At 40.5% G+C, this 16,611-nt stretch overlaps 1 protein-coding gene across 1 annotated transcript in view; it reads right to left on the reverse strand.

Annotated features, from left to right (window-relative positions):
• Window positions 1–16,611, reverse strand: part of LOC124711447 — a 461,065-nt gene that overhangs the window by 24,273 nt on the left and 420,181 nt on the right. Inside the window, exons 14-15 of the mRNA XM_047241528.1 lie at window positions 231–317; window positions 107–149 (exon numbers count right to left, since the gene is read on the reverse strand). Of these exons, the coding sequence (XP_047097484.1) occupies window positions 107–149; window positions 231–317 (130 nt within the window). The remainder of the gene's footprint in view (window positions 1–106; window positions 150–230; window positions 318–16,611) is intronic.

Raw genomic sequence — 16,611 nt, forward strand, 5'->3', positions numbered from 1 at the left:
AGAATTTTCATATGGTATAGCAGCTGTCAAGCTGCAATGGTATTAACTTATTAAGCAGCAAATATTGATATATCAATTTTTAAAAAACTAGATTTAAATGCCTCACCTGCAGAAGCATCTTTTGTAAAGTCTTGTTTCCTCGGCAAGTTCTAGAAATAAAATAATTTTATTTGTAGAAAATTACAGAAATTTATTTGTATTTTTTAAGTGTAATATTGTAAATAACCAACCTCTTTCACTATTTTCTGGCTTTGTTTGTTTACTTTGTCATCATTCCTTTCTTTCATATGCTTCAACCTTTCTTTTAACACAGCTGCCTTCAATGAGTGAAAACAAAGATGTTTTAGAATACAATATGACACACTTATAAGATGCTGTTCAACTGTATACAGCTTAATCGTTGTGCACATGACAGAAATAAAACATGAATATTGTTTAATAAAAGAAGAAACAAAATATTGGCATCATATAGTGGATTATATGGTATTGTCAATTTTGAGGTAAGACTTTTCTTACTCTAAACTTATACTACAGAATATTTAGTTTTAATAACTTTTGAGAATCTTTTTTTATGTTTAAATAGCCCAGAAACACATTATGCTGTGACATTAAGAATTTGCATGTAAGGCACTGAAAATTGAACATTATCTTGCCAATCCATGGATTGGCATCATAAAATGAGCCATAGATACCACCACTTCTCTGCATCATTACAAGGCAGAAGATTTAAATATTCTGGTACGGTATTGGTACAAAAAATGATGGGTACAGTACTTACATACCTGGATGGCACTGAATAACAAGAGTTGGACACTTGTTGCTTCTTTTCTATAGAAAGTACTCTACCAGTTTCATTCACAGGCAAATTTCTTGTGCTACTGGAACCAATTGCAAAACTAAATATTTATCTAGCTCTGAAACTGACCGATATGCACCAGGAATCTGCTTGTGAATCAAAATGGTACTGTAATTTCTATTCCCGTTTCAAACAATCATTCTACAGTTTTAAAAAAGAAAAGGAACAACATTAGTGACAACACTGTTTGGCAAATGTTGTCTCAATAATGCCACTAAAACCCATAAACTTGAATGAGCATCACCGTGAATTAGGTTCATTAGTACAACACAGATTTATACAGGATTTATGGATTTCATTGTTATACACTTTTACATATATCTGATAGTTTTGACATCTATGTGATACCAGTGGTTCAGTCATCATCTAGTTGCTTGTTTGTTACGTTCTGTTGGTGTTATTGTAGTAATAATGTTTGGTTACCAACTTAACTGACTTACTACTTTTTGTAGTTCTCAAATTATATTCTTTATCTATCCCATCAAAGGCAAGGCCACTAAAAACTAAGCTGCAACATACATACAACACATTATTTGTGAGTTTTTTCGTGCGCAAATTCCATTTTTCAAACTTGTGTGAATAGGTTCCAATATTGTAAAAACTTAAGACAAATACATGTAATTAATGGTTGTCCTGCTGTTTCATGAAAGCTTTGTCTGATGTAACAATAGGGTGGTGAAAGCTGTACACACAATGCATGTGAAATCCATTTTTATGTGACTTGCATGTGATAAGAGTAAATTTAAAGTCATAACTATGATAATAAGAAATATATTTTTACAGTAATTATAAAAGTGTTTGCAAAAATCTTTCATAACTTCAGGTTTTATGTGCAAAAAATCATGAGTTTGCACATGAAGCTGTTTTTCGAAGAAATGTGTTGAACTTTATGCACAGCATTGGTGTGTGTATAAAACAGAGGGAAATATTCCACGTGGGAAAAATATATCTAAAAACAAAGATGATGTAACTTACCAAACGAAAGCGTTGGTATGTTGATAGAGACACTAACAAACACAAACACACACACAAAATTCAAGCTTTCGCAACCCAAGGTTGCTTCATCAGGAAAGAGGGAAGAAGAGGGAAAGACGAAAGGATGTGGGTTTTAAGGGAGAGGGTAACAAGTCATTCCCATCCCAGGAGTGGAAAGACTTAACTTAGGGGGGAAAAGGTACTTGCCCGCGAAAGGCAAAGGTCCCGAGTTCGAGTCTCGGTCGGGCACACAGTTTTAATCTGCCAGGAAGTTTCAGGTATACACTCGCACACACACACACACATATCCATCTGCACATATACAGACACAAGCAGACATATGTCTTTCCCTCTCCTTCTCTCTTTCCTGATGAAGCAACTGTGGGTTGCGAAAGCTTGAAATTTGTGTGTGTGTGTGTGTGTGTGTGTGTGTGTGTGTGTGCGTGTGTGTGTGTGTGTGTGTGTGTGTGTGTATAATAGAGGGAAACATTAACAAACACAAACACACACACAAATTTCAAGCTTTCGCAACCCACGGTTGCTTCATCAGGAAAGAGGGAAGGAGAGGGAAAGACGAAAGGATGTGGGATTTAACCGAGAGGGTAAGGAGTCATTCCAATCCTGGGAGCGGAAAGACTTACCTTCGGTGGGGGTGAAGGGGTGGGGGTGGGGGGGGGGGGGTGGGGGGAGGGGGGGAGAGGGACAGGTATACACTCGTGCGCACACACACATATCCATCCTCACATAACAGACACAAGGTGATATGTCTGCTGACACCACGGTCAGCTCAAGAGCCATCAATGTACACACAGGTACTATTGAAAAATTCCATGTGAAGGTCATGAAACTTAAAGTGATAGAGGGAGGCTGGTGTAGCGTCCTTAGAAAGTAAATGAAGACCAAGGAGAACACACGAAGCCAAGGAGGTGAAGGGTTCACACCTACCAGGAAAGCTGCAGGGAGAGTAAAGTTAATTTGACGGAGCAAGAGCCAAAAGTGAACTCCAGGAGGTAACAGAGAAGAGGGACACGCCCCGTACAGGCAGTCAAAGGAGTCATCGAAGGAGGACACATAGGATGGGTGGGTGGCCATGCATGGCAGACAAATGGCGCACATATCTGCTAAGGACAAAGTCACAGCGGTAGGACAGTGGTAGTTTGGCAGCTTTTGCATACAGACTCTCAACTGGGCTAGTATAAAAGATGTCAGTGGCCAAACAGATACCACGTTGGTGGACCGTATTGAGGCAGCGTGAGAGTGACAGACATGCAGATGCATAAACAAAGCACTCATAGTCTAGTTTCGAATAGACAAGAGACCAGTACAAACGGAGGAGGGTGGTTCGATCTGCACCCCAGGAAGTACCATTAATGACACAAAGGACATTGATGGACCACGTACAGTGGCTCCCAGATAAGACATGTGGGAGAACCAAGACAGTTTCCCATCGAGCAGGAGCCTCAGGAATTTCGTAGTTTCAACAAATGCAAGAGCAACATGCCCAAGATGTAAAAGTGGTGGGAGAAACCATTTGCGCTGCCAGAAATTCCTACAAACGGTTTTGTCAGTGGAAAAACAAAAGCCACTGACGATGCTCCACGAGTAAAGACAATCAAGACATCACTGAAGATGCCATTCAGTGAGAAGTCCGTGAAGAAAGGCAACAGATGGCAAAATCGTCAACAAAAAAGGAGCCGGAGATGCCCGGCAGGAGACAGGCAATTATAGGGTTAATGGCGGTACCAAAGAGGACAATGCTCAGGACGGAACCCTGAGGCACACTGTTTCCCTTGATAAAGGTGTCCAACAAGGCAGAATCCACACGTATCTCGAAAACTCGTCTTTTGAAAATTCTCAAGGAAATGGGGCAGGCAGACACGGAAGACCCACTTGTAGAGAGTACGGAGGATACCAGCCCTCCAGCAGGTGTAGTCAGCTTTCTGCAGATCAAGAAACATGGCCACAGTTTGTTATTTCCGCATGACATGGGTGGACAAAGTGATGAGATGGTCAGAATGGCACACTCGAAATACTAGCCTGGCACGAATCATACATTCCATCGCCTTCCAAATACAGCTGGTGAGAGAGATGGGACAAAAGCTAGAAGAAAGGTGTTTGTCCTTACTGGGCTTAATTATAGGTATCACAGTGGCTTCACGCCAGTGTCTGGAAAACATGCCCTCTACCCAAATGCAGTTGTATGTATTAAGCAGGAAGTGCTTGTCTGCACGAGAAAGCTGCTGTAACATTTGAAAGTGAACAGCTTCTGGCCTTGGGCGGAGGATGGGGATGAAGTTGGAGCATGATCTAGGTCCCTCATAGAAGGCAGAATTGTAACACTCATGATTCTGAGAAGAGAAGGGTATCGCCCGAGCCTCCTCTGCTGGTTCCCAGTGAAGGAAGGCAGGGTGATAGTGGGAGAAACCCAAAATTTCTGCAAAATGGCGGCCCAAGGTGTTAGAGATAGCAATAGGGTCCATGATGACTTTGCATGCTTCTGTCAGGATGAAAATTGGGGAATGGATCTTGGTTCCAGTGAGTCATTGGAGGTTGGCCCATACGACGGAAGAGGGGGTGAAACTGTTAAAAGAACTAGTGAATGAAATCCAGCTAGCTTTTTGGTTACCTTGAAGAACGCAAAATACATCACAGCATGCCTCAGTCCACCAAGGGACCGGGACAAGGTCTGGTAAAGAGGAAATGCAATGAATGGAATGTTCTGTGGCAGTAAAGACAATGATTGTAAGATATTCCACCTGGTCATTACGACTGGGGAAATTGTGTTCATTGAAGGTTGTCAGGGAGGAGTAAAGCCACCACTCAGCTTTAGTAATGTGCCATTTGGGTACTGATGGAGGTGGGGTAACGGTCAGCAAATGGACAGCATATGGGAAATGGTCACTCGAGTAGGTGTCATAAAGAGCGGACCACTCCAGATGATGGGCAGTGCAGGATAGATCAAAATGGAAATAGGGGAATCTGAAAGGAACATGGGTGCTCCTGTGTTAAGGCAGAAAAGGTTAAATTGATTAAGGTCAGCCAAGAGGGCACCTCTCTGACAGGCTCTGGAAGAGCGTCAAATGGGATGGTGTGCATTTAAGTCACCGAGCAGCAAAAATGGGTGTGGCCCAATAAGCAGGAGGAAGTCGGTCCTGGTGACATCGAATGACAAGGGATTTGAAAAGGTCAAGTGAGGAAGGAAAAGGTACACTACAACAGTTTGAAGACAGGTAATCAGGTAGATGGATTGACTATGAATGTCACCCCGTATGAGCAGCATGACTCCCCCACGAGATGGAATGCCGACCTCGGGCGGAGGCCTAAAATGGACCAGGAAGAAATGCAAAAGCTCAAAGTGGTCATGTGAGGATGCAATTTTGTTTCCTGAAGTCAGAGTACAAGTGGACGCTGCGATTATAAAAGCACCCGTAAATCCTCTTTGTTGGATCAAAGGCCACCAATGTTCCATTGGAGAAGAGTCATGACAAGGAAAATATGAAGGGGCGTCACCTCAGCGGCTGCCAAGTGACAGCCTGTGAATACTCACTGCTACAGGATGCAGAGGCAAGAGGGTCCTGTTCCACGAGGACTACAGAAGCGTCAGCTTTCTTCTGCTGTCGGCCTTCGAAGTCCAAGGCAGAAGAACGGTTGGTGGTGCACACCGGCGACACAAAGGCTGCTGGGGAGAAGGTATCACATGGTGACACCATCGAAGAGAATCTTCGAGTTGGTGAAGGAGAAGACCGTTTGCCTTTGTTGGACTTCCTTGAGCCTTACCGGACAGCAGAGGAAGACTCATGTGTTGACTGGCTAGAGGGACGTAGGAAGTCTTCATGGGAATCTTCCTTCTGTCCTTTCGAGCCTGCCGGTTGTGTATCTGGTGACTTCGCCCCACGAGGCGAGAGTCTGATGGCTTCTTGTACAGTTGAACGAGGGGACTGCGATGCTACCTGGACAATGAGTGGTTTCACAACCTCAGAGCTGAATTTAAGGTCACATGTCTGTGTAGCCATGTCCTTCATGGAGCGAGATGTAACAAGAACGGTAAACGTGCCAGAATGTAGAATGCAGGGTTTGCGACTGGCCAATAACTTGCGAGCCACCTGGTAAGGAACTTTATCCTTTATTTTTCCTTTACCCGGATCTCCTGGACTGCCCGCACATACATGAGACCGTCTCTAGAGGCGGCGGCACGGTTGCCATTGCAGGGAGGAGGAGGTAGTCAATCGCCCTTGTGCCCATCTTTACCACAGGTTACACATTTGGCTGGGTGTTGGCAAGACATTCGATTGTGGCTGAAACAATGACAATTGTAGCAGTGCATCAGGTTCTGAATGTATGGTCAGACTGTGAGAACCACACAACCTTCTTTGATGTTGGACGGAAGCACCACTCTATCAAAGGTGAGAAAGAGAGTGTGGTTGGCAAAGACACCGTGATCAGAGAGGTATGTTTGGATTTTGGCCTCGGTCAGACCATCGAGCAGCGTAGTCTAAATACCACCACAGGAAGAATTCATAGTTCTATGGGCCTCGACATGAATAAGATAGCCATAAAGAAGCAAAGTGGCAAGCAGTTGTTGTGCTTGAGAATCAGAAGTAGTCTCCAAAACCAAAAAGCCATTCCATAAATGAGAGCAGGATTTCACAGGCTCAGCAACTGCATCAACACCTTTCTGAATACTAAACGGATTTACCTTTGTGAAGGACTGACCCTCTTCAACATATGAAAAAACGAGGAACCATGGTGCACCTGGGATGGTCTTAGAATTGTTAGCCTCATTCCATTTACGTTTTGTAGACATTTGTCTTGAAGATGATTGACCCACAGTCAGAAAATCCCCTACGATTGCCAGCATCTCCAATGGCGCACTCCTTCCAACTGCAAGCCCCCCATCACAAGGGGGTGCACCTGACTTAGGTGACTGTTCACACCTCAGGTCACACCTCCTTAACACCTGACAGAGGGACCAATCTGCAATTTGGGAAGGTAGCAGCTTAGGCTGTCACCCCTCCATGGGCCTGGCCTGTACCAGGGGGTATGTGCAAACCCTACCTGTTGACCTGGGGTTGGGAATTACGCACTACCCAGCCACCTGTTACACGTCAAGATGCATTGGCCGACCTTCAAGAGCGCACAGCCAAGAAAAAGAAAAAAAGAGGAGCTTCAAATGCCGAAGTGGAGGAAGGGTAGGAGAAGGTGAATGAAGAAAGGAAAAATGAATGAAAAACAGTGGTGAGACTGTTCCTATGTCAGCTACAGACAGTGTGGAACATTCCCAAAAACATGCCAGACATGTTCCCCAAGGGAGGAGAAAAAGAATAGGAAGAGGTTCAACATGCAGCACGGAAAGGGAAAGATGCTGCAAGGACTGGGGCCCCATGGTAGATTTCTCCCCCGTGTGAGCAAAAATTGTTAAGTACTAACTTCAACATCTTTTGCAATGAACTAGTTTTAGATAGAGAAAGCAATGCAAATGGTATGTGTGTTTCATTAAGACCACTGTTGTTAATTTACTTCAATGAAATGAAATACATTTGTGACAAAAATAAGCATTTCCTTGGAGTCACAAGACAGGTTTAAAATACCTTCACTGATTTCAGAAATAACCTCACAGAAAAGTAGGCCTCTTGAAAAAAGTTTATAAGGCAGGGAAGAGTTGTGTAAACCAACACAGTAGGTGACCACCAATAAAATATTGGTTCTACAACATTTTTTATTGTCAGTTATTAGTCACTGTCTACTATTTTCAGTTATTAGTCACTGTCTATTATTGTCAGTTCAGGGTGTATACAAGGACAAGGAAAAAAAAATCCCGGATTATTCCCGGATATCCCGTTTAAAAAATATGCTATTTCCCGGGCGAAAATACACTTTTTCCGTGCTAAGTGACAGTAGGTTTTCCATAGATTTTCCCTCAGAACTGTAAAACTTATCAATTCTTTGAATGGTTAATGTCTTATACACTCGCGTAGAACTTCCTGGAAAAAAAGTAAAGATGGGGGAGAAAAGTTTTGGAAAGACTTTTAATGAAAAAAAGGAGAGAAGTTTTGGAAAGACCTTTGATTTGCAACAACATATATGTTGCATATTTTCGTATTACGAAAGTATAAATCTGAATTGTGCCAAATACAGTGCGTTAGTTTCCAGAGCGTTGAAACTGAGCTTGCGATGTCCTTTTGTAAGCCAATCATATCTCATGCCACGTGAGCTCTCCAGCGGATGACAGCAGATATTCAGAGCATAGGACACGTGTTAGTGTCTGTCAATGGCAAGATCACTGGTTACGTAGCGCGAGCACACAAAGAGGAAAAGTTAACAGTTTACATTAATATACATAGTATAGCTACAAGAAAAGCTAAGCTTTCACATGTAATATTGATCTTTTTTGCGTGTCTTATTCTTTAAGATACATCACACAAATGTGCCAGTAAATTTAAAATTATGACATAAATGCCTGGGCTCAAAATTCTTGTAAGTGGATGGTCCTCAAAGTGTTCAGTTTTAAATGCTCTGTGATTTAGAAATTCATCCCACTTTCTCACACGTAACATAATTCATCTTGCATAAAAAGAAATTTACTTTGAAAGTAACGCTTTTCGAACCACCTTTCGCAATACTATCCGGGGACTTTTAGAAATAGGTTCGATTCACCAGTTGCCAAACAGCGCCAAAAAACAGGCATTATTGCGCATACATAGCTGCAGTGGTGTAGGAAGCCCACATGTTCGTGTGCATAAAGCACTGAGAGAGCTTACATTACACTATAAAAGAAACAGGGAATCAGAGGATACTCCCAAGAGCATCGGAATTTCGTAAACCATACTAAAATGTATAATTCGGCTTGAAGTGCATATTGTTTTTTTCCAGATTCACAATGAAATAGGTCCCATCTGATATTAAGCTTTTCAGTGTGGTTTTTGGAATGTAAATTTTTTGGAGTACCAATACTCTACGATCTCAATTCTGGTTCTTTATTATAACATAATGCCATACATGGCAGAAGATGATAACGTGCACTTGAAATTCAGCGAACAGTTGGAAATAGCCAATAGTGTGGAATGAAACACTTCGTTTCAAATAAAATGATTGCCTCAGTGGAAAGATTAATAAATCCAAATTTCTTTAGCAAACTTGCAAAAATAACTTCATTGTTCTGCAAGACGATTAATGCTTGACTGCTAATAACTTGGAAATAAAATAAAATCAGAAAACTGAAACTAATAATATATTTTTGCCCTCCGTAATTATGCGAATGTATTTAAATTCACTTGATAGCTCCCGGAAACGGAAATCCATTTTGTTTTCATGGGAGCTGTAAACGAAGAGAAGCAGTGAAATCACTCAACGCAAACACGGGGGAGACTAATACCCTCCCCACTACAACTCTGCGCATGCACGAATTTGGCAGCTAGGGCGGGAGCGAGAAAAAGTTTTCTCGTTTGCATCTGGCTGCTTGCTGCTTGCTGCTACTGCCGATACAGCTAACAGCCACACTTCAAGTAGCAGAAAGCGGGAGTAGGTACCCATATGCGAGTCAACTGCACATGCACATCAGCCCGCTGGCAAGTGGTCATACGAACCAAATGTGAACAGTTGTGGCGTAATGCTCATAGCAAGCAGTTTATTGTTATGAAGAATTACATAGTCTTCTCCCTACGGCCTTTGACATATTTTTGCTATTTGCAGACGCTTGTGCGTGCTCGGTGTTTTGTTGTTGTAAATTGTGCGTTTCCTTTGCCACTAAAGTTTTATTTTTTCCCTCTCGTTTATATTTTATTCTGCAGTATCATTCTCCAGTAGCAGGATACAGTAATATTCTTCGTCAGACAATCAATTCATACCAGTCAAAATTACAAAAATTTAACTGAAAGCTAAAACAATGAAAAATTCCTGGAATTTCGAAAAATTTCCGGGTTTTTCCCGGTTTTCTCCCAGATGAAAAAATTCCCAGGTTTTTCCCGGATTTCCCGTGTTGTGTACACCCTGCAGTTATTAGTCACTGTCTATTATTTTACAGGTATTATGTGACTTTTCTTCCGAGAAATATATAAGTACATAGTGTACAAACTGCCAGTGACTGCCACGATTTTCTTCTTTTTATCGTCCATACTATCAAATATATAAATTATTTCCTGACACGTTTGAAATTCCCTGGTTTCAAAAACTTGTGACTAAAGATTTACTGGCAGATTAAAACTGTGTGCTGGACCGAGACTTGAACTCGAGACCTTCACCTTCCGCAGCCAAGTGCTCTACCGACTGAGCTACCCAGGCACAACTCACAACCCATCCTCACAGCTTTACCTTCGCCAGAAGTTCAGAAGGTATGAAACAAAGTACTGACATAAGTAAAGCAGTGAGGATGGGTTGTGAGTCGTGCTTAGGTGGCTCAGTCTGTGAGCACTTGCCTGCAAAAAGAAAAGGTCCTGAGTTTGAGTCTCGGTCCAGCACGTAGTTTTAATCTGTCCAGCACACAGCTTTAATCTTTCAAGAAATATCAGTGTGCACTCCACTGTGGAGTGGAAATTTCATTCTCGCTCAAGATTTTTTTTACCAGTGGATTAAAATCTTAGAATAATCTTTGGACTTGTGAAACAGTGCATGTACCAAACCAGAATTATGCCCAGCCCTGTACAAAATGATATACTGTTTGATCAAGCATCTAATCCTGTGGCACACAGTGTCCACAACAGTGGACAGCTGTTAATGGTGCTCCTTTGACATTTTGAATCATTCCTGAGGCTACTAATGCACACATTCCATTGCAGAGAGTACTCCCTAGTGGCCCTGTGCACTGTTTGCATTTGCAATTTGCAGCCTTGTAACTGATTTAAAACATGGAAGTGAATATTAAAAGTGTCCACTACAGTGGAAATCATGCACCACAAAGTTGTATCGACGACCATGCAGAAAATTAATCTAACCCAAAAACTGCTGCAGATATAACTGTCAGAAAAAGTCACCTCATTCCTAACCATTAGAAAATGTTTTACTGCATTTTCTTCAAAAACTGCTATGCTACCTTGCACAAAATTTATTTTCAGACAAAACAGGCTTAAGTTTGTCAATTTTTGTACAGGATCGAAAAGTTGATAGTGTCTTGTCGTGCACACATTGTATCACAGTTGTTCTGCTTATTTCTGCCAGTCATACTCACACTTGACATCCATTGGTTATTGCAACATTTCATGCCACAATTACTGATGATTTCTTAGTTTTCAGTTGTGATAACTGCGTACTTAAAATAAACAATGACAAGAATTTTAAGGTAAGAAACAATAACAATATATGTACTTTTCAAAAGTTTATTGTTTGTTGTGAAATTCGTACAGTGTTCATGCAGTGCTAATTCATTACACCGTAACCTCTTTCTTGTTTTGTTTCAGACTGCAACATTTCATTTCCAATATCACTTGGAAAATTTTCAATTATTTTAAAACAATATGTTCGCTTAGCTGATAGATAAGTTAGATTTAACCAAAGATCAGGGTTCCCAATAAGTTGGGTATATTTTGGTTCTTCAATTAATTGGTCAAAGGGTTAAATTTGCATCTAGTTAAATGCTCAAATGACTCATTAATTAGTCAACTTAATTAAATTGTCAGTTGGTTCTTTTGGTATCTTAGGATGCTGCTGTTTGTCAAATCAATGGATTTGAAAGAGCTAGGCGATTCTAGCATGCTGCTGACTGCAGTTTGGGATTCATTATAAAGATACTTTCATATTTTATATTAGGCAACTGTATTTTTGTCTGTGTATTATTTTGCACTATTTTCCAGTGTGGTAGATAACAAGGTTGTTGCGTGTTACTTTGCAACTACTCTTAAGAAGCTCAATAATGCACAGTCTTGTGCTGCTGCTAAATTAGGCAAAAATCTTTTACTGTCCAGACGTCATTTGACAAGTTATCTTTTTCAACAGCAGTATCTGGACATGGAGAACTCTGCAGAATTTCCTGTTTTGAAGCTGCTACTTCACAGGAGCCATGTGATCATGTCTTGTTTGTTATTAGCAACCTAAATTTTTGTACGAATCAAAAAGTTTTTCTACATAATATAAACTACTTACATACATTATTATCATAAACTCCACATACTATTTAATATTTCGTTCAGTATTGTATTTATGTTTGCTGTTAACTTGTGCACTGTATTAAGTTATTTTTCATATGTTTGCATATACAGTCTCATGCGTGTATGAATAAATCTCTCTCTCTCTCTCTCTCTCTCAAGATGTGCACATGCATGCACACACACGTATCTTTCAAGAGAGAGAGAGAGAGAGAGAGATTTATTCATACATGCATGAAACTGTATTTGCAAACATATGAAAAATAACACACACACAAAATAATAAAAAATATAAAAAAATAAACACACACACACACACACACACACACACACACACACACACACACACACACACAGAGGTACTCCTGTAGGCATGTCACCCTCATCCTGATGTTGCTGTCAGGCTTGTGTGCTCGCAGGACACAGTAGGCTACACTTGATCAGTCATCACCTGAGCCAACAAAAATCTACATTGCTATGGAAATCTCATGTCAAAATTATTGTAGAGTAAAAGTTGGGAACCAGAATGAAAATTGCTCCTATCATAGCACAAACAATGCTAATATTTCCTGGGCAGAGTTAGGGAGGTAAAAGAAGGGAACTAGATTTCTGACTTATCTCTGACTTATCTGGCAGCTTCAAAGATATTTAAATCAAAACATCTTGACATATTTTCACTTTTCTATGACTCAACCCTACATCACCAGTGCAATGCGCTCTCCTAGCTGGAAGGTGGTGGAACACCTGCATCTTGCAATTTACAGATTAGTAAACAATATAAAGGGTGTATTAAAAAGAATCATCTGATTTTAAAAAATCATAACTATTATGTTATTTGAGATATGTGCGTGAAGAATGTACTGTTGCAAAAAGCAAACTCCCGAGTCTTACATGGTTCCCACTAGGTAGCAGCAGTGTGCGCCCACTTCACTTCAGTTCTAGTAAAAATGATGTCGAGACGACAGAAAGCGTGTTGCAAGTCTGTAAAAACTGTTCAGCGTGACTTTCGTACACCGTATCTTATGGATCCTCCCACAGGAAAGGCATTAGACGATGGCATGTATGATTCTGAGAAACAGATTGTTTGTGTGAACGCAAATCGCAAGGCCATCTCCACATGTCTGACACAGATGTAAAACACATCTGCCACTGTTTCGCAATGAGTCCGCAGAAATCCATTCACCGTGCAGCTCGACAGCTCAACATGTCCCCGATGTCTGTCTGGGATGTGTTGCATCAACGTTTACATATGAAACCACACAGAATTCAGCTACTGCAAGCTCTTTGTGAAAGTGACAAACAACAACATGTGACAATCAGTAATTCTTTTCTTGCCCAGATGGAGGATGGCAGTTTTCTTCCACGCTTAGTGTTAAGTGACGAGGCAACATTCCATTTAAGTGGAAAGGTGAACTGTGAGAATGTGGGGTATGGAACAACCACTTTAAATTATACAACATGAGAGAGACTCTCCAAAATTTAATATGTTTTGTGCAGTTTCGCAGGAAAAAGTGCAGGGTCCATTTTTCTTTGCCGAGAACACTGTTATACGAAGCACATATCTCGATATGCTTGAGAACTTTCTTTTCCCACAGCTGGAGACTGATTCGAACAACACACTGGCGTCTGGAAGTGCGGGGATTTTTAAATCAAAGGATCACTGAACAACGGATCGGTCACACTGGACCAAATGATTCAGCTTTACATTACTGGCCTCCAAGGTCACCGGACCTGATTGTATGCAATTATTTCTTGTGGGGGGTTTCTAAAAGACTTTCTTTATGTGCCTCCATTACTAACAACAATGAATGAGCTGAGGCATCACATAACAGCAGCTGTGGAAGCTGTAACTCAAGTCATGCATGCCGTGCATGTCAAGGGGGCATATTGAACTGCTAAGAAAAGGTATAAAAAAAATTTTGAGTTCATAAAAAACAAAATTCATTGTATATGTTTATTAGTTTCAAAAATACCAACATGCCAAATCGGAGGATTCTTTTTGATACACCCTGTATAACATTATATGGCTGAAGTGCATACACGTAATACAAAAAACAATTTTGTGTTCTGCTTTACGGCAAGTCTTTTCATGGGGGAAGTCTCGTCAGAGAGGTCCACTGCATGAGTGTCTATGGAAGTGTAAAGTTTTGGGGGGAGTTGATTTTATCCCCTGAGGGTCCATTTCTCCCCCAAACCACTGCCTGTTGCATATGTGGTGAGGGTTGTGCTTCTAGAGAGTGGGATGCATCTACAGTAGGAAGTATGCAACAGTGGGGGGCATCTATAATAGTAAGTATCTATATTTGGGATGCATACATCCTGAACTTCAATGACAAATTATGTCATATTTCATGTAACATGTTATTTTACTTCACACAATGCCTTACGTTACATGACATGGTGTAGTGATTCGAGAATATCCAAGTAAATTCTGAAACCACACAACCTTCTACCACCTCGAACACACGATGTTTTAAAGATAAGTGTGAGAGAGCCTATTTACTGCGCAACACATCTGTCTGTGCAGGATTGAAGTTTGTCATGGGAGGACAAGAGCCGCTCAGACAAGCAGCACCGACATGCGTTTGCCGGTTGCACCTTGGAAGCTGTATTAAAAGGACAAGGAGTGTTTGTGTAATATTCTATTGTTTATGGTACTGTGATAATTGTTAAAGAGACAGATGAAGTGTGGACTGAATATAGACTTTTACTTACTTCACGTTTGGGACTCGCCAAAGGTGAGACATGTTAATAATTTGTGGTGGTTGTTAAACCAACCATGATATAAATGTATATTAAAAGAGTCTAATGTTTGATGACTCAGTTGGCTTAACAGAGTTTAAGTGGTAATACAAGAAACGGTTAAGCGGTTACCAATTCAAATGAAAATATATCATGATTGAACTGAAAGTTTTCTACAAGTACCCAATTATTTCAAAAGTAGAGTCTTTTAAATTCCTATAACCAGCGACAGTCTTCCTAGAAGAAGATTTTGGGAGATTGACGTAGCTGATTATCCAGAGAAGACGATTAGCTACACCCGCCATGTAAGTCAACTGATGAGAGAGAGGTATGAATTGTGAATGCAATCCAGTTTCGCACCACTCTTGTGTCGTCAAAATGTTAGAATGGGTGCTAATACTAACAAGTAAAAAGATGTAGATATGTCAAGATGTTTTGGTTTAAATGTCTTTGAAGCTGCCAGGCAAGTCAGAAAGCTAGTTATCTCCCCTTGCATCCCTAACCCTGCTCAAGACATATTCGCCTTTTCTATGTTATGATAGGAGCATTTTTATTTCTGGCAATGAAATGATTGAAGTTGGTCTCAAATATGAAAAATTCTTCTAATAACACTCTTCTGTCAGCAATGGGTAATTTAGTTAATGTCAGCAACTCTCTTAAAAACAAAGAATCAGCAGCAATATAATTAATTTGGTGGAAAAAAAAGCTACTACGATAACAACAAAATTACAAGGCGACAGAAGAACTAACCAGTTCTCAGCTTCAAGATGTGAAACTGAAAGTATTGCTGTTGTAATACTTCAAAACAGAAAATTCAACTCCAATAAATTATGAAATAGAACTGCCAGCCATCATTTACCTTCAAGATGTAACATTCTTAGCACTGCTGATAGAAGCATATAAAAGTGAAAGTGATAAAATTATCCTAACTTTCAGAACTATTAGTTCCTTCCTCGATGAGGACAGAATCATAGGTCGTGGAGTTAAAATAGGAAGGTTAGGCCATTTACAACCTAGGATGAGAGGCACCATTTTATGCCTACCCCGAGTTGCCACTCCTGTAATCATCCTGGATGAAAAACCTGCACTATGCATGCATCCACTCAGTACTACCTGCTCCAATCCCACCACAGATACATCCTACAAGCACATTGTTTGCTGACTAACTTGTGTCCACTGAGTAGCATTTCATATGAGAACTAACATTACTAAATCGGCTGAGCACACAAATGGACACCCATTTCCCAATTGCTCAACATTCTTTACAGCACAGCTAGAGCTGCCTTCCTGGTGGCTCATTGTAACTGTAGGCAGAGTGGTCTCCCTGAGAGTGCAACGAGTGATGTTCTTCAGCAACTGCAGCTATCCTGCTCGTTGAATAATAATAAGCGGCAACCATATGCTATTTATTGAACATCTATTATTAGACTTCACTCAATCTTACACAGATGTGTGAAGTAGGAAGCATACCAAGTACTTGCTAAAAAGAAATAATTTTTGGAAGCACTAAACACTTTCTTTAAAACGTCTTTTTGTCAAAAACTCCATGACTGGAGTTTAACACCTAGTCATAAAACAGATTACTCCAAACAGCAAACATCAGTGAGAATATTCATCAGCTTTACTTTTTTTAAAATTTCTTTACTGGAAACAAGCCTCTCACAAAAACATGTGCTTGTGAACATACTGCGGAAATTAATGATGAAAATTCTAATAAAACGTTTTAAAAATCTTCCAATGCAAAACCCCTCATTCACATTTAGGTTGAACTAGAATTCAACGAGGTCCAAACAAATTTCAGGAGGCATCTTTACAATGCTCACTGAAAAAAGAGGTCCAACAACATTCAAAATAAATTCAAACTGATTTAAGTCACTAAACTTATCATTAAAGTTTTTTCTTAGTTGACATAGTGACAAATCATTCAAAATGTCCGAAGAGGGCTCTTTATTCAAGTGCTTAGCC

This window comes from Schistocerca piceifrons, chromosome 8, assembly GCF_021461385.2.
Source record: "Schistocerca piceifrons isolate TAMUIC-IGC-003096 chromosome 8, iqSchPice1.1, whole genome shotgun sequence".
Taxonomy (NCBI): Eukaryota; Metazoa; Arthropoda; class Insecta; order Orthoptera; family Acrididae; genus Schistocerca; species Schistocerca piceifrons.